Here is a 23,800-nt window from a genome sequence, read left to right as displayed (position 1 = left end):
GATTAGACAAAAAATGTTGCCCCAATTTATAATTTTATTTGTTACAAAAGAGAAGTTTCCATTTTAAGTTGGTTAAAATGAACCCAAATTTTGGTCAGAAATGCAGCATCCGTAAATTCTCCCAAGCCAGCAGCAAAAACTTCCCACAAAGCTGCAAAAAGTAAACAAGAAACAGTAAAACAAAAAAGTCATCCGAAACACAAAACGACAATTAATAGCTCAGAATTGCATTGTAAAAGTCTAATAAATTCTTAAAACGATCCCAAAATCTCCTGAGAGTGCAATTTAATGCCGAAATAAGTGAAAAACTCTTTTTGTCTAAAAACCATAGTCAGCACTAAGAAACAGATTGCAAAGGGACGCACGTGAACAAAATATTCTTCTCCATTTACGAAAAAATATCCATAATTTTGTTCTGGCTTTCTAATGGAGCAATTGAAAACAACTTTTTAAATGTTTTCTGTTTGTACCCCTCAGTACGTTGCCCCCCCCCCCCCCCCGTTATACAACATTACATAGTAAATTAATTTGTGACAATATTGTACACGAGGGTGTAAATAATATGCACCCACTAAACCGGGGGGTACAAACTGAAAAGATCAAAAGATCCCACTTTTTTCTCTGCTTAATTTCTTTTGTGCTCAGTAGATTGGCTTAAACAACTAAAAACAGTCGAATCGTAAAAGGACAGCGCCTAAGTGAAAACTGGTACCACGTGAAAATTTTCAGACGCAAAAAAGTGGCCATAGCCACCAAAAAAGAGCATTCATGCTCACTCAATGAACAGTCTGAGTGGGGAATAATAGAAAAAGAGCAGCTGAGAACAGGCTACTGTTAATGCAGACTCAAATCCTAATTCTGCTCCGCTGCGATTATTCAGAAACAAATTTATTATTTATTTAAAAGGACAGCGCCTAAGTAGCTGATTTTGAGTAGCTGATGGCGGACATTTTGAGTAGCTGATGGCGGCTATGAAAAACAGTTATTTGCTAGGTTGAATTACTACCTGTACTAGGCAAAACCAAATGCCAATCTCCTTTGTTATAAATTAGGTTAAAAAATCAGATAATGGTGAGGATTTTCACATTTGTTTGTTTCAGATCGTGTGGAGCTTTTGTTGACGAGATGCATAGACATAATAGACCACCGGATAGAGGGAGTGTTGAAAGAGATGATGGTTGTCCCTCTTGTGGAGTTGCCCGGAGAACAAGACGACCCAGCCACGATTGAACAGTTCACTAGTTCAACCATGGTTAGTAGTGTGTTCCATGTTGTCGAGGAGTTGCGGTCCACTCGGGTTGAGATCCATAACCCGACGCAGGGTTCAGACCTCGAACCGAATTGACCTCTGATCAGACCCATATTGTTCGATCATTGGGACAATTCCACGCCTGTTTGAGAGCCAGTTGGAACAAACGGAAGTATGGGAAAAAGTCGGGGTCAGAACAAATTCTGATCAGGGGGTTATTTGGGTCTGAATTGGTTGATCAGAGGTGAATTCAGTCTGTGATCTGAGCCTGGGAAGCCATTCACTTGCAACTTGTACTGAGATCACGAGCTAAACAAACACTAGGGAAAAATTTTCCGAGTCAGAACCAATATCTTGTCAAAATGAACTTGAAAAAGAGACCATGATATTTTGTTTATTTTTCGGGATCTATTCTGTTTCGGCCCCCAGTGTTTTTTGTGTCCTCAATTACAATTTTTGGGTTATTATATAGCAAGTTGCGATGTAAAACACAGCACGTGCACTTGAATTTATATGCCCACTAAGCTGGGGGGGGGGGGGGGGGGGGAGGGCAGAATAGATCCATTTTGTCAACCGAAATTTGACTTAAAGGAATTCATTGAATACATAGAACTTATAACTGATCAAGCTTTGAACCATTAAACTTTCTGCCGACCGAATCATTCGGCAACATGTCAAGCAAACGTCAATTGAATACAACTTATACATACGTTTCAGCTACTGTGTGCAAAAGGCACACACACTTTACAGACGAAGAGCAAATTGGCCGAAGACTCGGTTCAGGAGCTGATCAACCTCATCATGAATTATGATCACCCCAATCTACAAACAGGAACAGAATCAGACTCAGAGACAGTTAAAGACGAAGACAAATATGCAGGTTAGCATTAGAACTGGTTAAAGTCTATTTTTCAGTCAATTGAGGAAAAATTTCAGCGGTCGGATTGGTAAAACAGCATATTTTCATTGACAAGTCTCGACTTCAAGAAAATCGTTCAAAATTTGCTCGTTTAAACAACATAAAAGTTGATAAAAACCGACTTGACCAGACGGCTGGATCATGCCAGCACAGGTTCCTGAATTGTATATGCGAGGTTCAATTCATGAGAAATATTAGACCTTAAACAGCACTGTAAACTCTAAATATTTTCATACCTGCCGAGCTGTCATCATCTCTGTTACCCATAAGATGAATCTGTTATTTGGTATTTTTTTCTTTTTTCTGTTCTTAAAATTTCGTTGTTTTATAGGACAGGAAAAATGTTTACCATTTAGTGTGAGAAAACAAATGATTAATCGATTTTTGTCGATACAGAGTTAAAAAATTGTAGTGTTCATTTTTCTTAACTCGGAATCATTTAAAGTCATTTTTGAACACTGAGCTCTTTAGATATTATTTTTACAAAAACCGGAAAAATATTTCTAAATATATATTTTTTTTAATTTGTAAAAGTAATTGCCTTTGTTGCAACATATCAAAATTGACAAAAATTCTCAAGTTTTTTTCCTACTTTTGAATTTTTGGGTAAGCTGTAATGTCTTGAGCAGCGATTTGATGTGATATAAAGGGAATACAGAAACATTTGAAGTGGAAATTTTAAAGTTTTTTTGCTTTTATATTCTGTACCGATAGAGTTACCAAATTTATTTGATCTAAGAGTGTACATTTCGAAATTTAATTCCTCCTCGCGAATATAGTGTTAAACGATATTTGTAATAAAGCAAATGGTCTGTGTGCTATTTGTCGGGAAAATGCTGAAACTCGAAAAAAGTTGTAAGACTTTTGCGGACATTCTTTTGCTTTTATTCCACTAGTCTATGACGCGCAAAAAACCTGTTATCGGCCAATCAATCATTGCTTTTGTGAATAATGCAATTCTGGAAAGGATTCAATTTTTTGCAGGAAAACATAATAATTTAAGATTTCCATTCCTTTGTGGCTTTGTGGTATTGAATTATTTGATGTAGTCTCTATTATGTTTAACTGTCATCACAGTGTCTCCCCCACAAAATAGAATCTACTTGAGATTGTTGAATTTCTACATTTTTCATTAAGTTCAGTACTGTATCTATCTAATCTAATTGTTCCAAACAATATTTTTTAATATTATCTTTCTATTCAGACAACAATTTTGCCCTCCGTATTTGTGAAATATTTGTAAAAACCAATTGACTGTGAAGAAGGCGGTAAAATCGGTGCGTAAAATAGAATGTTATTACCAAATATTTTGAGGTAGTAAAAACCGTATTTTGAGGAAGTAAAAACCGCTATTTTTGTCGCCAATTAGGAGTTTTCTGCACTTTGGGGCCGTTCAAACTTTCATTTTTTTGCGGCAAGCAATCATTTCTGACCAGTCTTGCGATTATTTGATAGGTATTTTTTAGGGAAGACCCTCTCTTAGCGTTCTTTTAAATGACAACCGATATTTTTTATTATTATTTTTGTTTTTAGAGATCCTCTTTTTTGACGGCTCAGATACACTCACATTGCTTATTCTAATATCATAAAAAATATTTTTGTTCTCCCTCTAACTTCAACGAATCACGCCAAAAATAATGCCAGAGAATGTTGTATCGCGTAAAAACCACTTCTAAGCGACAATTGGAGGCATAATTGTTGTTTGGACCGTTTCTAAAATTTAAAAATGCTGATCGACAATGGTCGCCTCTTAGACATAAAATTGCCTCAAGGGTGTCATTTTCTAAAAAATTAAAAGACTAAAAGGGTCAAATCAAAATTGTGCTGTAACCGAGCATCCCAATCATTAATATTAAAATTTCTCATACATAAGGAAATAAAATATTCTGCCTGAACAAATAAAAACTTTGATCAATTTGAACCAAACCTAATGAAATTATAATTATGTCAACATCTGATACGACAACTATAAATGACATAAAAGTGTTTTTTGTTTTTGCTATAAAAGAGATTTGAATTCTAATAAAAAAGACTGATGATAGCGATAAAAAGAACTAATAATAACCATTAAAAAATCTTCAATTAAAAAGTCAACCTTAAAATTAATACTAATATTAATAGTAAACAAAATAATAAATAATACTAGTAATAGTATTTATAATATAATTAAAAAATAATATAAACAATTATAATGGTAACTAAAGCAGCCATAAAAGTAATAATTATAATTTTTATCATAAAATAAATTGTTTCTCTTTAAGTTCAACGGAATATCGTATGTTTTCAGCTACCTTTTTACTATCGTCGTTCTATTTCCGAGTACTCTGTCTACAATAAAAAACTTGGATTGTATTGGGGCGCTGATTTTTTGATGATCTAATCCTCTTTTTCAATTTTTTTTCTGTTGATTGAGAGGGCAAGTTTGAATATTGATTTCAGTTACACTGGATATTAAAGGTAAAGGGATTAAAAAGCGAGGAGTTTGAAGTTTGCATATTTTTTTTAAAAAGGATTAAAATGGTGTTCTCTTCATAAGATGATTCGGGTATTTAAATAATGCCATGGTTGAGACCCTTTGAGGCCCTTAACGGGCGGCTATTTTTAAATACCTTGATATTAATATTATTAGCAATATTAGTGGTTTTGTTCTACTTTGTCACAAATGATTCTTCTTGTTGCAGATGTAGACAGATATACTAATGCACAGTCTCGTTGGTTTTTCTATGAGAGCATTGTTGAACGTATCGAAGATTTTTGATCGATAGTTTATGGTTTGTAATGACTCAACGCCATGTGTTTTCATGAAACTAATAGTATTGGCAGTATTGGTTTTTCTGTTTGTCGGCTGGCCAATTATTGACGCTAATGGTAGGTTGCACTAACTTTTTAGGCAGGCATAATGGAGCCTATTTAGTATTTTGTAGATAAAAGGGGTAAATTGTAAAATAATGTAAAATAAGCTAGTTACGTGCAAAAGAGCCGACGTTATAAAGAGCCGAGTATAAACAGAGTCGAAAACAACATTAAATTCAAAAGAATCGAAAGCAAAAAGTTGTCCTCAATTACCCTAATTTGTTAGTTGATTACTATGAAAAGCACCTAATTGGGTTGATTGGTCTCATTTTCAGTCTGATAGTTTCATATGAAGTCGCATGAGCTGCTGAGGCAGGGCCACGTACGGCGATAGTTTCAAAATAATTTTTTATTAAATCGCTCTCAGTTTCTTTTACTGGAAAAATTAAAATTTTATTTCTCAAGTACTGAGTTCTGATTAGTTGAGAATCTGTTAGTCTCATTTCAGAACGCAGTTTAATTGGCTGCGAAATCAATCCTAATATATCGACCAATAATTTCAATAATTTTTCGGCTCTCTTATAATCAACTCTTTTAACTTCGGCTCTCTTACAAGTCACCACTGTAAAGTAAGCGGTAAACTGTAGAATTGTAAGTTCTAAAAGCTATAGACATGTGCTTTCGGAACGCTTAGACTTTATTTGATTTTTGCTTTTCTTTGTTTTAATTATCACGTGGCGGCATCGCTTATTCTAATTAATGGCAAAGGCAATAGACTTTTTAAGCCTGCAAACATAAGCCTATTAAAGGTTTCAGTTGAGAAATTTTTCTGGTCGACATTGGAAATTGCTCATTGATGTATTTTTAGTTGTCTTGTCTCTTAGTCTCAATAAGTAAAGGTCTAATCGGTTATCTAAGCAGGCGAATATTAAAAATTGCAGTTTGTAGCTTATGATTTTATTAACTTAGAATTACGCCTTCTATTTGTCATTTCTAGTATCTCTATGGTTTTCTGCATTTGTGAAATCATCAAAAAAGGAAATCTCGTTTTCAAACTTTAATTTTATGAGGTGAATAACGATAGTTTTTTTTGTACAGTTACTTGTTTTGTTGACTCCGACCCCAATTGTTTTCGAGAACATTTTGATTTTTGTCAAATTACGTATCATCCTGAGTTTGTAATTGAGTCATTTCTTTGGATTGTAATTCAAGAGTTGTCAAGCTATTATCCAGAAAACTTTTTCGTCATCTTTTCATAGCACAAGTTGGTCCAGTGACGCCCAGGCCAAAGACACACACCAAAATTTTATATGTCCATACCAAAATGAACAAACAATGGGGCGTCATGCGTTCAAAAATTACACTGTCTGGAAAAATGGAAGAATGCACTTAAGTCTGGATAAAGTCGAGTTCCAGCACAAAATTCTGTACATACTCATTTTTCATCGTGAGTCGTCTGGACATGTTGAATCTGGTACGATCTGAATCTCAACTTGCGTGCAATTACCGCAAAGTTGACGTTTATTATGGAAAAAAGGAAGTCTGTCCTAGTCCAGTAGATCGCACAAAAATAAAAACTTTTTAAGAAATGACCAGTATGTTTTTAGCGTAAAAAATGGCGGGATATATTTTTACTCTGTTTAAAAATGTTCATATCTTATTGCGGTATGAAATGTAGAACCATTTGTGCACCCATATACCGCACCCTCAGCTACAGGAAGACAACGGAAAAAAGGGGCCGTTGCGACTTCGGGTAGCGACGATGATGACCACATTCGTTCTATCGCGGGCTTATTCACCAGCAAGTCTATGGAAAATTCGCAACAGCAAAAGAGGAATGAAAATCTTTTCCCTAAATTTAAACCCACTCAGTTATGACACTTCACACATATGACACTTTGGATTGTTAGTTTCCATTAATACCCTAAAAACGGGGTTATTCCAAAATCTGAAACAAAGTGTGTTAATTACTATATCCAATTGATTATGCGATTAGTTTGCTTCGGGGTTGCAATTAATATGGACGCAATAAGCAGGGGGAGGGGGTTGGGGTTCGGGGGCATAAACGGAAATCATTTCCAAAAACTGGAGAGAAAACATCATCATTTTTAGCTGAGTTAGAAGCAACAGTTCAACACGGTGAATTCCTCTGCCCAATGGGAGGTGCTTTTCCTGCCGGTTGAGCACTAATCAAAAAGACTCTATTAATTAGGATAAAATAAACCGCAGCTTTGAATTTTCATTTGCTAAATACCTTGATTATTTTTTTGTCGAAAGCTAGCAAACTGTTTACAGAACTCTTTAAGTTAAGAGCCAATCGGATTAGCTCAGATCCTTTTTGAGGTTTTGAGGTACAGCTCACTCATATCAAATAAAGTTAAATTTGTGGTAAAAAGCGGTTTTCTTTATTGGGGAAAGATTTTCCGCAGGAAGATCAGTTCTAGGGGAGGATCAGCTCGGAGGGGTGGCACGAATCAGACGCCCCCCGCTATCACTTACACGTTTTGGAGTACGATCGATTGTACTCTTACACATAAGTTTTATGTTTGCATGTTTAGAGATACTTAGTTTGTGTCTAGCAACTGATTACATTTTGCTGTAGAATAATTTCAGCAATGATTTCATCAAACTGATCAGAGATCTGATTTAAAAAAAAGATTCAATTCTCAAAAACGCGGCTAACAGTCAGTACAACGCACTCATTTGGTAAAAACACCATCATTATGAACTAACGCAACAGTCTTATGTCTTTAAACGCCGATATTTGGCTGTCTGGAGATTATAAAAGTCTCTTTTTGAATGCTTGCCTTGAAATTTTGATTATGCGGTGTAGGAGCAAGACTATAAAAAGAAAGATGTGAATAAAAACTTGTTTTCAGAACTCAACTTGACTGTTTCTGCGGCTGTTCTCAGAAATTTAGATGTTGAAAAATTTAAAGTTAAGTAGGTAAAATTACTATATTCTAATTGGAAAAAGTTTTAGTCTATGGAGTAATTCAACAGAAATTGAGAGCCAAAAACATCTCCGATAATGCTACATCGAACCGATAATTTTCAACGAAAACACAATTCTTTTGTGTTGATTGCAAGGTGTAGGTATTCGATTCTTTGCAACACTAAATCTTCGCTAGAGCATTTAAAAATATGAAGGCAGGCAAACACTATTTTTAAAGTGGATTTTAACTATGTTTCCACTTTGCTTAATTAAATTTGAAAAAAGATATCATTAGAATTAACAGAAAACAATGAAATAGTAATAGCTGAACACCACTTCGTGAGTTTTTTTGAATATGGTTTAATTTTTGTCTTCATTACACTATCGACAAAGCTCTGAGATATGTAAACCAAGAAAAAAAAAACTTGAATACTTCAATTCTGTGAGCCAACATTTAACAGTAAAATTGATACAGGAACATGACACTGTACTTAGCTCATTTTGGATCTAGTTTGTTCTCAACTACCTAAACGGAAAAGTATATAAAAAAGTGGAAACTTGTCTTCCAACTCTCCTGTTGTTCGTACAATTTTCTTTTGTATTAAAATCATGGATCTTCTCGGTTTTTGCCCCCCCCCCAAGCTTATTGGTATTATTTGCCCCCCCCCCCTCAGCTTAGTGGTATTATTCCAACCCCCAAACGCACGTGCCATATTTTTACATAATATTGGTACTATTTGCCCCCCCCCCCCAGCTTAGTGATATTATTCCCACCCCAAAACGCACGTGCCATATTTTTACATAATGATTTGCTATGTCATGACACGTGCTCTGTAACGGGGGGGGGGGGCATGACGTACTGGGGGCTACAAACGGAAAAGATCCAAAATCATTTTAAAAAACGTTTTTAAAATCCTACCCTAGCTTACTGTTGAAATATTTGAACCTATGAGCCAACGCCCCTTCGAAAAACAAAACAATGCCTTTAGCTCAGAAGGCCAAATTCTAACCAAATATGTAAAACTAAAACTGAGACACATTGGACTTGATCATTAAACAACAAAATGTGGCCTCAGAACAATATGGACCAATGTATGCGTTCTGTTTTTAACGGGGCGTTGGAAAGTCATGTTTTATTATTTCAATAGAAAAACTGTGCACCAGTTCAGACCAATTCATCAAGAAATAATTTTAATTACTTTTCAACAAAAAACAACATCATCAAGAAGATCAGATTACGTTTTCCTGCTACTTTTAATTGCTCTTGAACGAAGTTCATAGCAATTTTTGTAAACGTGTGTTTTTTATGCAAAATTTTCGCTTGACGGTTTTGACTTTTCGAGTGATTTTTACGCCCTTGACTTTTTGCTTTTCGCGTGAACTAAAATTCTCTCTCAATCACAATTTCAAGCGGCTGAACTCAATTGGCGGCAATTTAATACTAAAAGTCAAATGAAAAGTGCGCCGAAACTGGAGCAATTTTTCACTTTAAATCTTATTAGTGGTATATGTTATCCTCTAATGTGGTTATTTGAAGCCCATTATTGAACTTCTTAGTCCCATTTAGGCTCTCCCCCGGAATGAAGCAGGCTGCAATTGATTAGAGCTCCCACTTGTCGTTCGAGAGCAATTCTTCCTACGTTTATTCGGTTATATATTTTTTTACTCCTCCACCTTTTAAAAACCGTTGAAACTAAAACCAAAATGAATCTTATAAAGCGCCATGTTATAGCTGATAAAAAAGACAACCGTCAATATGTTTCATGGTAAAGATATAGTAAATCAACCGTTTTCCGTAACACCGGGGCAAAGCATAAGAGCGTCAAATCTGGCTTGATTTTTTGGCAGGTAATTGTGTAAGTCTAGGAAAGGTGACAATTTCAAACTAGTTCATTCGAAAATTGAAAAATATTAGGCTAAGGGAAAACTTTTAAGACATACTTGATTCCATGTTTAGTGAGAAAACGGTTTTGGTATTTCCCAGAAAAACATACCGCACATTTAGAACGGAAAGTCTGAGCTAAAGTTTTCTTATAATACGCACAAAACTTCTCTATTCAACGATATAATTTAGTCATCTGAATTTATTTGGTAGCATATGTTCTGGTTTCTATTTTTCAGTTAAATATTTGCCCATCCAACCCATCCAAATCTTGTTGTTAATAGTCCACTTCTTGTTAATTTTAAAAAACAAATAAAATCCCGGTCATCACAATTGCGAGAAGCTATCAAAAAACAATTTCTGCATGAACGAAATAAGGGGAATAATTTTTTATTTTGAGGCAAGAAGTGATCAAAATGAAGTAAAACCGTCTAGTTGTTTTTATGGAAAACAAAGTTAAAAAATTTCAAATAGTTCAAATAAAAAGCAACATTTACTTGTCACGGGTAAGGTAGAGTGTGAAATTGTTTTGGCTACTTTTTGTGACCTAGGTATGTGACATTGCTAGCGATTGAAGTTGGTTGTTTTTCAAAATAGTTTTCATAGCCTAGGAATGTGACTTTTGTAGATCGCTAATTTACGTCGGATGATTTTTTATACTGACCTATATAATATGAATGAGGACTTGTTAAGTGGAAATGCTGTGAAATTATACTGGCTGATTTAACCTAGGAATGTGTTTTTGTATCCGAGATATAATGATACTCCGAAGTGTGGCAATGATAGGTAGAAAATGATGAGGAGATTGTTAGAATGTCCGTAGCTACAGCTACTACAGAAGTATTCATTTATCAATACTTAAATGTCATCAACTGCTTCCCTTTTCCCCTGTAAGAATATATATATATATATATATATATATATATATATATATATATATATATTCGAAACAAAATGACTTCATTATATAACCTTAAAGTTTAAATATATTTATAGCAAACTAAAACAAAATTTATGTTTTCATTACGAATCAAGCTTTTTTTAAATCATTTAATGTGTTTTTTTTCTATAAATAAATTAACGTATGAACATATGAAATATGGACAATTAATCTCTTAACATCAGAATACCGCGTAAATTGTATGTAAATTTTAGTGCCTAAGTCAACCTCTTAGCCTATGTCAACCGCTACACAAAAATATCAAGAATAAACAAGCGTTGATTTGTCGACTCCTGCTAATGAATTCCAAATTTTTGTTCATTGAGTGTGGGGTGATGGGGTGAAAGCCAGGCAAATAAATAAATCATAAATCCTAATGTCTTTGAGTGTCTAATACCAGCCTGATTTTAGACGACTTTGAAGCGGAAGATGGTGATGTTGGTGGGGCTGGAAGAGAGAGTCGAGGATCTGCAGACAGAAAGGGGTCCAAAGCAGGAACTCCTGTCGAAAGGAAGAAGAAATCGTCTGCCATGTCTGGCAAAATGCCACCTGAACAACAGGTATGTCGAATGTCATCTAATAATCCAGCTTGTGGTATATAGAAGAAGAAGAATTTATTTTTCCGAGTACAAAACAAATACATATAATGAAAATTTAGCAAAATATTTTGAAGACACTACAGAAACGAATAACAAGCTAAAGCATAAGACTCGGAAAGGACAGGCAACGGGATCAACAGATCTTCTTTACAGCCTACGGGGTACTAAACCAAGTAGTATTAAATCAAAAAAATATACCACGTTTTTTGGTAAAATTCAAAACAATGAAAAAAATTGCAGCAAGCAGCGCTACATTGAACACCACAAGAAACTCTGGCGCAGGTGAAGGCAAGAAGAAAAGGGATGACAAAAAAAATTTTTTTAAAAGAAAATATTCTAAGTGTCGTGGAGGCTCATTTTGACTGAAAACGGAAAAAATCACAAAAAGGTCGATATCTCGAAAACTAGAAGGTTTCAGAGGGTCATTTTTTTCACCAGAAAGCCATCCTTATTTGGGTACTCGTGTAGCATGCAGGCAGAGGGGGTAACTTTCCCATGGGAATTTAGAATGCGAATATAAGTTGAACTAAAGCAGGGTTATCAACCAAAAACTGTTTTTCAATTTGTGATAAAAATTAATAATATTTGAAGCATTGTACGATCGAATATCACTAGGAAACACACCTGAATCTACTAGAAAGGTATATAACTTGATTGCACGGAACTTAACAGAATTCCTTTCAATTTTTTTTCTGTATGATGGCACTTTCAAAGGTCCCGTATTAGAACGCCAGGTAATATTAGGTTTTTCAAAAACAAACATTTCATTTAATTACGACTCCGAATGTAATCCCCAGAGGGATCGCAGCACAAACTTTAGTAGCTCATACAAATGGAGTTCGTACAAGGTCAAGATTCTATTGTTAACAAACAGGTCCGAGAAGAGTCGCACCGTATTCTGAAAAAGATAAACTTAAAAATCTTTTTCTGCAGAGCCAAAACTGCAGAAAGACTAGTAAAACTACAATATCCGTATACAAAAATTCCATACTGAATAATGGGCTTTACGTTACTATCGTAGTACCGCAAAAGTTGTTTACGAGGGACATAATGACGCAGTTTAGATATAATGCTACATTGCTTTCCGAGTCTTTGCCTTACTGAATCAACATGAGACTGAAAAGAAAATTCTGAATCCAGACATACACCTAAGTACTTACACATAGGAACAACACTGATATGAAGCTGACATATTCAGAGTTTCAGCGGCGCTGTAGTGCAACGATAGCTTTCCTGGCGGCTGTTTTGGAGATAGAATGCGCTAGTTTTCTAAGCTGCCGCTCTAAAGCAATTAAAAGTGTTATCTAATATAATAATAATAATTTTGCATCCTGCGTAATCGCAGCGGAACAGCATTAGGTCTACAGTAGCTTGTCCTCAGTTGCCATTTTTCTTATTATCACAGCTCGGCTGTTATACACACACACACACACGCACACACACACACACACACACACACACACACACACACATATATATATATATATATATATATATATATATATATATATATATATATATAAGTGGTAATATAGTGAGCTACACTCCCCGGGGGGGGGTGAGGTCCCCCATGTATTAAGATAGGGTATAGCGTATTTTGCGGGATTTGGGACCTCCCTAACGTATTAAGATAGGGAATGAATTAGCATGTATTAAGATTAGGTATAGCGGCGTTAATGTATTAAGATAGGGTATAGCGGCCATGTATTAAGATTAGTTATAGCCGGCGACATGTATTAAGATTAGTAATAGCCGCCGACATGTATTAAGATTAGTAATAGCCGCCGACATGTATTGAGATTAGTAATAGCCGCCGACATGTATTAAGATTAGTAATAGCCGCCGACATGTATTAAGATTAGTAATAGCCGCCGACATGTATTAAGATTAGTAATAGCCGCCGACATGTATTAAGATTAGTAATAGCCGCCGACATGTATTGAGATTAGTTATAGCCGCGGACATGTATTGATTAGGTGCCGCCATGTATTAAGATAGGGTATAGGTTTTGTGTATGTATTTGTGCATGTACATTTTCTAGTAGTATAGTCGGTGCAAATGTGGGGGGTAGGTTCGGAGACGCTCCTGATAGGCTGAAATTTTGAGGGGAAAATATCAATGTTTGTGTAGTTATTAAGTGATTACGTGAGAACAATAGAATTGGCGTGGGTAATTAATTGCTGTAATTATGTGAGGGGTAATTATGTGACAGGTTGAATTTTGTTTACAACTTTTATGTTATTAAATTGTGAAATTAATTGGTGGGGGTTTTCAATTACCCTAGTTATCTGAGGGGTAATTATGTGACATGTTGAATTTTTGTTTACAAATTTTAGGTCAATTGCAAAGATTGTTCCCCTAATTGTTTGAATCAATTGTGTAACAAATGTCTTTTGCGCGCTCATTAATTGGAAAAAATTCAATGATAGAAAAAAAAATGAATTAAAATTGTATAAAATTACAGACACAGTATAAATGTAATAGAGAATACTAAAGAATTGTGCTATAGTAAAAGCATTTAAGTTATATGTTGAGTGGTGCTGTATGAATACCGCCAGACTGAACAATGCGCTTAGGGTAGAAATAGGACAGTCCCTTCTTTGTCTGCTCATACGTAGCAACACAATGGTTTATTGTTCTGAACCCTCTATTTGTTGAAGTAAGATTGATAATTTCATCCATCACACGTCGATATTTCTCCATCGGTCCATCTCCATTCTCTTCTAGTGTTCTTTTATTGAGACCTTTACTGCTGAACTTGTATTTGTCAGACTGTGCATCGTAGCAACAATAAGTTTTGCTACAAAGACAAATCATTTCCGTACATCTGAATTCTTCCTTGAAAAGTCCTGGTTCCCGTTTATCATGCTTCTTATGCTTAGAACAACATGTTCTAGGGAAGAAATTTTGAATAGCATCTGCTTGGAAAGAGTCGTTACAGTCCTGCTTTCTCAATGCTTCCCATTCTTGTTTTTTAGCAGGTCGAATACAATCATACAAATTCTCATGAGCTAAGGCTAAATAGAGGGAATCTGTATCCATCTCTAACTCCTCGAATTTATCCACGTCGCAAAATCTGTCAAAGAAGTTATAGTAGAGCTCCAACATACGTAATTTAGCGTACTGAAGTATGAAGAATCCAACTATTATAGGTTCGCGGTGTTCAATTTTTGATTTTGCTAGCTCAACTTCGTAAAGCTCTTTTGAGACATTGTTCAACCGCTTAAACATTTTCCCATTGATTGCTTTGTGCGTCTTCTCATCGTTCAAATATTTGGTTTCTGTATGTTTGCTTCTGTCCATAATCTGATAACCGTAAGAGCTATTACCCAATAATTTCATAGTCTCAGCAACAACGCTGGATTCAGGATTTTCATCTCCACCTCTTCTAGCGTCTACCACTGACTGTACAAAGGTGTTGAAACATTTGCGCGGCGTGTACTGTACAAATCTATAAATTCTTGTACATTTCAGACCGAGGCTGATGTAGAAATTTAGTAGGGGAGTAATAATTGTTCCATTTTCCAGATTGAAACTTGAAATTAGCATTCGCTGAGGTTGCTTCAGTAAGTTGTTTTCGACAGCGTAATCTCTCATATAATCCCCAATATCAGCTCGACTAACGTTGAAATTTTTAAAAATAGGCGGGAAATTCGAAAACTTGTACTTCAAACCTGTGGGAACTTCCAAATCACATTGTACGTATCCAAACATCTCCCCATCTCTTATTTTAGCTAGTAAAGACTCTTGCTTCAAAGGTAATTTGAAAGGAAAGTTCTTTCTCACGTGATTTCTGACATTTTCTTCTTGTTTAACACTTTCCCACCATTTACACTCCCAGATTTCAACAATCTTATATCCTTTACTTTTTAAGTAATCTCTTCTCAATTCATCATGTTCTCTTTTTCTAATCCCTCTCTGTGTTTCCTCTTCCGAGAGACTTGCTTTAGCTTCCTGACAAGGACAGAAATGAAAGTAACAACCCATGGCTTCAAACACCGTATTACAATGTGTGCAAAATCCGTCTACGCTAAAACAATCAATCTTCTTCTGTTTTCCGGTTGTGTAGCAGCTCTCAATTTTACATTCGGAACGTTGTGATTGAAGATATGACATAACCATGTTCTCAAATGTTCGAGATCTGTTTGTTCGAGCCCTGAATTTTTGAGAATCTGTATCAAATTCCCATCGAGTGTAAAGTCCAGTGGGCATTTCTTGACACATTGAAAAGGGATAGAGTTGGCTAGCGTCAATACCTACGATAGACTTGCAAAGGTTTTCAGAGTTTCGTATGAAGGTCTGATCAACTACTGCTTTTCTAGTAAAAACAATAGATGGACCACCAGTCATATCCTCACGTATTTTGTCATGTAAATCTTTGTCAGCTTCAACAAATGGAAAAAACTTGTGGTTTGTTGACTTGTGAAGACAGATATTAGCCAAGTTCGGAAGTGTACATCCGAGTTTTAACATATCGATACCCTTGTTGTGATAAAACTCCATCATTTTTTGCATTGCCTCCAGTGTTGGAACAACATCCTTGTTGTTGTACCACTTGACAAAATCTCTGAATGTAGCCATTTTTTCTTGCTCCCAGACCACTTTCAGGTAATTGTAATTGTCAATTCCAGATGGAGGAACATTTTTCAACCTCAACTTTTTTAATGACTCTTGTTGAGAAAATCCACTGTTAAGCAATTTAGTGAAATCAGTAAATTCCTTCTCCAGTGGATTATAGTTTCTCAGTTTGCTAAAGAAACGGTCGTAAGGAGGGAGAAAAGTTGCATCGAGCTTTTCGGGAGAGTCAAACCACTCATAGGGGAAGAATCTTTTGGTCTCATTTGTCTTGTATGCTTTAAGGAAAGAATCAAGTGATGTAGCTCCACCGAGAAAGTTGAGGATATCGAGAAATTGTACATCACCAAACTTAAGAGAAACAAAGTGATTTGCTTTTTTAACAACAGTAGGTTGAATGTCGCGCTCATGAATAAGATAGGGTAGGAGATAGGACTTAATGAGATTTAAATCATATTTTCCACTATTGAATCCGAACACAGGTAAAGTGTTCACATAACGCTCAAAGTGCTGCTGTAAGTCCAAAAGCTGGTTTTTCTGCATTTGGAGAAATTGCGTAGACATATCAGCTTCATCACCTTCTTCGGTACGTTCATCTTCACACTCAAATGTTGAAGCGTTTTGATCCTTTCTTTTAATTAAATTTTCGCCAATTGCGTTAACTCGTGCTCTGATTACTGCTTCAATAGAGGAAAACTTTGTCCACATTTCAGTTTTACTTTTGTTTGCTAAGTCTTCAATAGCTTCAAAAAAAGATATAATGAGAGCTTTCGGATCTTTATCGCATAGGAAGACAGGTTCATCAATTAAATTGGAGGAAATAGAGACAGAGATTGGTTCATGCTTTCCAATCCAAGTGGTTGTGTTTGTATCTTTTAATTGGTCGGAGGGTACACATATCGATTCAAAGTCAAAAATAGCCAAGTTCTTGAACAATTTTTGATCTTCGTTGTAGGAAATTCCAAATCCGTCAAGCTTATCAAATAAGGTCTCGCGCAATGTATACACACTCTTTGGGTAAATATGCTGTACTCTATCTTTACACGTTTTAACATGGCGGTTGAAATTTCCCGCTTTCTGAATGAACGTATCGCAACTGGGACAACGGAATCGTTTAAAGAATGTGTTGATATCATCTACATAGCATATGTGGTTGTTGTAACGTAATAAATTAATATTTTTCTCATACATTTCAATAGTTCTCCTCGCAAGTTCACCAACAAAATCTCCATCTACAATGTCAATATCGTAAATAAATATGTTGTGCTTTATCGCATTTTCAACAAATACAAGATGATCGATCGATACCCCTCTGAAATTGATTGCGTCTTGTCCAGATTCGTGGAGGAATGCACTAAACAAATTTTTTGCATTGATCTCAAGCTCCGATGATCCATATAAGTGAACAGCTATAGCTCGGAATAAGCAAAGATAATCTTTGTAAGTCTCACCATAGCCATTCGATACGAGACAATTCACATCTGGTCGTCTGAGTAACTGTTCAGGAAGAACAGCATCGATACATCCCATTGGAATGGATTTTAGGAGAGCGCAAAATATTGTTACATTTGTAGTCAGAGCAAATCGCCATTTTGTATTCTCCCGCTCCTGAGCACACGTCTCCACTAAATCCATCTTTTCAATCCTGTCCTGAAGAGAGACTAAGTCTCCTTTGGAACAGAGTAGATGAGATTTCTCGAAGAAAGTGTTGTTCTCGTGAGCGTAGAAATATCGATACTCGTCCGTATCCACATTTCTTAATATAAATCCTAGAGCTAAGTTGACTTTGGCTGCACAGTTGAGTTTTTCGAATACTTCTTTCAACTTTTTATTAATTTCATGAGGATCGAGCTTGGACAACTTGAAGTTGAACACTTGATGTCTTCCATTTTCCATCTCAGTATCGTCAAAAAAGTGCTGGCAAGCTCTAAGTTCTTGTTGTAGCTGCTCGTTGTCCTTTTCCAGCTCCTCTGATTCTAGAACTTCTTTAAGCTTTTCACTCGATTTTGTTCCAACTTTTGTTGAAGTTCCATGCTTTCTCCTCTTGTGTTGTTGAAGAGAATAGAAACTCGGAAACTCCTCCAAGCATACAGTACACATAGTGCTTAGCTTTGTATCCTTAGGAGCGTGATGCTTAGCAATGTGGTAATTCATGTCTTCTTTCTTCTTTGTACTGAAATGTGGACATTTGGGACAAAATAGAGTCCCACTATCACAAGACTGCTTGTGTCTTGTCATATTCTTCTTCACCACCATTTTGTTGCACTTTGTGCATTTCACTGGGAGATTTCTATCGAGAGAAGGCATTGTTTTGGTACAAGATGAAACAAATTCGTGTATTGTGACGAGCAACTAATTGTGACAATAACAAAGTGAGAATGAAAGAAATTATTATTGTACATTTAGGGAACGCAGCTATGACGCATCACTCCATATATGGAAAGTTATCATTTCCATTTTAAGAAGCTTGTTGTCATAACCGAACATTCTAGAACATAATGAATAAACCAATCAGATTCTTCCATTTACAAATACCTTTAATAATTAAGAACACTCTTTTTAAATATGTGAATTCATTCCTTGGAGTAAACTCAAAAATAGCAAATCATTCTTATATATCTTCTTAATCATTTCTTTTACATTTTATATAAGTTTTCATATTTCATCCAGCCATAATCCAAAAACAGACTCACAACAAATTCAAACAAATTGTTCCAATCTTAACAAACTCTGTGATTCAAATTTGTGTCTATCCGCAATTGACAGAATTCGGTGCTTGCAAACAAATCTAGTCCTATTGAAAATTGAAATTAGCACATGAATGTGCTTTTACAACAATGTTAAAGATGTCGAAAACAAATATTCATCCATACTTCACGAACAAATATTTACTTTACAACTTAACGTTATTGTCTTGGAACCTCTCAACCAATCGAAATCCCGTGTTAAAGAAATTATTCTGAAGATTAACGATTTTATTTTGTGTAATTGTTTCTTAATTTTAATTTTCTTTTACATAAACAGAGTATTGCGTGAAATTTTGCTCATTTGCGAAAAATGTTAATCAAAAATCATTTACAGTTGTTGGAAAAAATATATAAGAGGAAAGAAGGAATTGCCGATGCTTACAAAGTTGACGAGATTGATGTTGATTTCTATTTTTTCTACAATTTCTTGGACATTTGCGTTCAGAATGACAGAATAATCCGATTTAGTAAAGGATTCGAATATGCAACATTTTCCATTAAAAAATTCAAATATGATGATTATATAACGAAACAATCATTTGATTTATCGTCAGAGCTACACATTAACAAGTACGAAATTTTATTTATTTTGAAATCTGTTCCCGAAATTTTAGAACAGTACAGAAATCTAGCACAAGCGAACTGTATTCCAATTCCTGACCCCATAGCAATCACTTCATCTGTACAAAGCGCGTTGTTTTTTCATTATTATACAGATTACAATTCTGAAGGAGTAAAAATTCGATTTGGAATTCGGCTCCCAAATATATATATATACAAAAGTTCTGTTCCAAAAATGGAATACTTTCCGAGATTGATTTAAAATTTAACGAAGTTGAACAAATTTATCAGAGCTTAACATTTTTGGTAAATTATGTCACTTCGTTCCCAATGAGCTATCCTTATTTAGGAAACAAGTAGTCGTATCATGTGATACATGTATTATTCAAAAACCATATTTGGTTTCTATTCACGCATTGATGTTCCTGCTTCGTATACGAGCATCATTTTATAACAACTTCTTCCATATTTGGATACATTAAATGATTTCCATTTCCTGTTTCGGTTACTAACGTCAGTTTTTCTACAAAATATTTCCTTCTTTGGTTACTTTGTTCTTATTGGACGGAATTCACTATAAATAGGAGCGACAAAGTTAGACTTCATCATTCTCTTTCATTTCCTCAAAATTAATTTCACCTCTGTTCCTCATCGTCCTGCTAACTATTCTTCAAAACTTTATACAATTGAGTTCCTACATTCACATTCTTCTTATCTACAGATCTTACTTCAGTTGTAACGTTTATCTGTTTCTAACTTAGATATTCTTTTTGTCCTACTATAAAGTGAAATTTGTTTTCTAACTTACTCTCTACTTGACAGTTTTCAATACGTTCATTTACAAACTGCTTTTGTTTCTAAAAAATCCACTTCTATCAACTCATCTGAACAAAATGGAGTTTACTGTGCAAAACAACAGTCTTCTGTACTCATTTTCCTTCACTGAGGAGACTGCTCGGATAAGTATTAAAGACTTATCAAACGGATTATATGAGACTGTAATGACTTTACCCATCACTGTGTGGCATATTATTGAACACCAGCGACAACAGTTCGACACCTATCATCAGGGTCAGGTTCCAATTACGGAGAATCAGCTTGGAACTCAAGCGATGGGACACGAGGTTGCTGTTATTAGTGGGCACCACTATCCCCACGTTGCTGGGACAGAATTTGCACCTACCTACGTCGCTGGCAACATTCAATATACTTTCACTTGGGAAGAAGGGCAAATTCCCAACTCTTGGTTCTCTAGCCCGGATGTAAATCAAGTTTTGAGTTCAGTGGAGGAGTCAGGGAATTTGCTTCAAACTGTGTCAAGCTTTGATGGGAGCGAGCTAAGTGTTGATACTAGCACTTGGACAGCAAATGAACAGCAGAACTTTGATCCGGCACAGTACTATGGTTCTACTGATATGTCGACTACTCCATCAATGACAACACCTTCCATAGAGGATGGAACGGCGCACAATCCAATTTTGCTGACTGATGAAAATTCAACAACTTCAATCAGCGTTCAACCAACTGATCCTCCAGTAATATTTGAACGTTCTAGACCTTTTGGGAATGAGATTCAAAACTTACCAGAGTATGTTGTGAGAACTCTGTTTGAATAGATTCGAGTTGGTACAATTTTGCAGCTTCACTTGTAATCGTTCTTAACGGAAAAGTTGTATGTTGATTTATACATTTTCCTGGTGATGTATTTAAACATTCTTTATAATATAATTTTTCTCATGTGAGCTTTCTTTTCTAAACCAGTTCACAAGGATATAATCAAACAAAATTTTGAATTTTGAAACTTCGTTACAAAACTTGATATTTAACGGAAATAGCATTATCAAAACTCGACATTTAACAAAAGTTTTTGATCAAAAATTTGATATTTAAGAAAAAAAACTGAGCAGAAATTTGATTTCTAAGAAAAAAACCTGTATGAAAACTCGATTTATAAGTTGTTATAGAAAAAGAAAACTTGTCATTTCACAAATTAAAAATCTCTTCCTTTTTTGCGTTAAATTATACCGTAAACTGGTGAAAATCAGGAAAAAATTTGCGCTTTATTGTATCCAATTGGAAACTGTTTTTTGATATTTAAACAAAAAGATTGAATGAAAACTCGACATTTAACAAAAATTTCGTTGAGAAAACTCGACTTTTATTAAAATAAATTGTTCCAAAACCCAACAGTTAACAAAAATTTTTGTGAGAAAACTCGACTTTTAAAAGAATAATTTGTTACAAAACTTGACATTTAACAGATTAGAGGTATCAATTTAAACATTTAAGGAAAAGATTGTAAAAAAAGAGAAATTGAATTTTCTTGATTTTTAAACCAAACATAAAACTGATACTATGTAAATAATTGTGATGCAATTACAAATTTATTACTTTCTAATTTCAAGATATAACAGAGAATTATCAATTAAGCCATGGCCGTCTAACAAACAGTCAACAATTTTTATCAATTCACCCTCATATTTTGAGTTTTTAAGAGATTGAATTCTGTCCAGAAAAGAAGATCCCATTGTTTGTGCGCTTACATTTCTTTGTTCAGCGCGCAGTAGATGTCTCTTGAACTTCTTTCTACTCAATCTTTTTTTAGACACACTAGGTAACTTCTCAACATATTTGTTCTCATAATTGTGTTGTACTGCTCTGTCTAACTGAGTAAAGACAAGTCCCGATTCTTCCAAAATATTGCCAAAAAATTGATGTTTATATAATGTATATAAACAATCAACTGTCTGATATAAATAGGAGAGATCTTCCAGTTTTTGAAGCAAGTCTCCGATGGAGAAAGAAATGAGAACAATGTGATATCGACAGGTTTTCAGGGGACAGAAACTGTTGTGTGAAGCAACAACATATTCACTTGTAAGAATATATGGTCTATAATCTTTGACAGATACAGATATAAACAACGCCTTTTCACAGAATTTTTTGTAAAAGTGTGGTAAAACCTGACACATAACTGCTGCCATTCTGTAATATTATTTAGTTCTAAAGAAATTGATTTCCTTATTTGAACTTAAATTCCAAATAAGGAAACTAATTTATTTATTATAAATAAAACCAAATTCCAAATAAGGAAATCAACTTATAAATTATAAAGAAACTCAAATTCCAAATAAGGAAACCAATGAAATTGTTATGTGCAATTTAAAATCTCATTTGAACTATGAATCAATTCAAGAAACAGCGGATTAATAAATTTCGATGTTTTACTTGTTCAAAATATTTTCGTCACTACTTCTCTCTAATGCAACACAGACGTGCTAAACACAAAGACTCTTTTTCTATAATGATTCAAAAGTTTTCTTTATTGAAAATTTCTGATTAGAAATCCTTTTAAGGAAGAATTCTAAATAGACACATTTTTCTCTTCCTTTTTAGGAAATTGTGCGAAAACAATGATGTCATTAGCATAAAAGGAAATTCTGCGTTGTAGAGGCCCTTAATTTTTTAAGCAAATCATTTAATCAACTTCTCGCAGCTTACTCAAGTTACGTAAATGTCTCTCTCCAAAGTATCTCCTTGTTACTCGAGCGCTCCATCAATGTTTACAGATTCACAACCTAAATTGGGTACTGATTCCGTCCCATTTTATATTGACTTTGGTTCTCATCCAAACAGATTTGGGAGATTTACTGTGTCCCAAATATTTAGAAATGGACAAAATTACTCGGAACCAACTTTTCAAGTCTTTAAAAAAGATAAATATGGAACATTTGAAAAGTACCAACAACTGAGAATTGGAGATTACGAATTCAAGAAATTTTGTCTTCTGAAGAACGATCTGCTGAATGGGGACTGGGAAATTCGAGAAAATCCAGCTCAATTTGAGAGGAACCCAAAAATGGAAGACGTGCTGCAACAATGTCACAAAGCAAGAGAGATCAGCATTGGAAAAAATCGAAGACTCTACGTTACCTTTATACAGTACGTTCAGGACAATCCAGCTTCAGTTTATGTCCAGATCCGACTATTTTGTCGCAAAGAGAGCAATGAGTTCAAGCAAGTGACTTACGTCAGCTATAAAATGGAAGAATTCAAGGAACTCATTGAAAATCTTAAAGACTTTTCTAATATTGAACAATGTACATTTCAATAACTACTGCTGCGCAATATTATGATGTTTTTTATATTGAATGATGAATATTTGGTGATTATATGTATTTGACTTTCAGCAAACATTTTTTTCATTTGAAACTTTTTTCTTCTTAGAATGAGTTGGGATATTGGATGCTCTAGAAACATTTTCTTAAGTCTCAGAGATAAATCAAAAGTTTTTCACGTCAGGTTACATCACGAGCTTAAAAGGTATTCATATACAGTTCTTGAAGCGCAAAATTTTCCCAATTTGGATAATTTAGACGTAGAGTCCCAAATTTCTGAATTCAAGTGGGTTATTCATAATGGGCTGCGCAGAACAACTCTAACATATCGTTCTGACAAACAAGAAATTTCCATTTCTCAACATCGCTGGAACGGATATCAGTGGAGTTTTCTTACAAAGATTGATTTGAAAAAAGAGGAGTACAAAAATCTAGTAGATCATCTACCAACACTTCTTTCCTATATAGAAAATTACAAAAAG

General features: G+C 34.8%; 1 protein-coding gene across 1 annotated transcript in view; it reads left to right on the top strand.

Annotated features, from left to right (window-relative positions):
* The window catches only part of LOC142337957 (dynein axonemal heavy chain 5-like), a 428,573-nt gene that overhangs the window by 166,639 nt on the left and 238,134 nt on the right, over positions 1-23,800 (top strand). The window contains exons 14-17 of the mRNA XM_075387590.1: positions 1,101-1,252; positions 1,967-2,129; positions 6,640-6,832; positions 11,119-11,278. Coding sequence (XP_075243705.1) covers positions 1,101-1,252; positions 1,967-2,129; positions 6,640-6,832; positions 11,119-11,278 — 668 coding nt within the window. The remainder of the gene's footprint in view (positions 1-1,100; positions 1,253-1,966; positions 2,130-6,639; positions 6,833-11,118; positions 11,279-23,800) is intronic.

Source organism: Convolutriloba macropyga, chromosome 4 (genome assembly GCF_964194025.1).
Source record: "Convolutriloba macropyga chromosome 4, txConMacr16.3, whole genome shotgun sequence".
NCBI classification, from domain to species: Eukaryota; Metazoa; Xenacoelomorpha; order Acoela; family Convolutidae; genus Convolutriloba; species Convolutriloba macropyga.
This window is presented reverse-complemented; position numbering and strand designations above follow the sequence as displayed.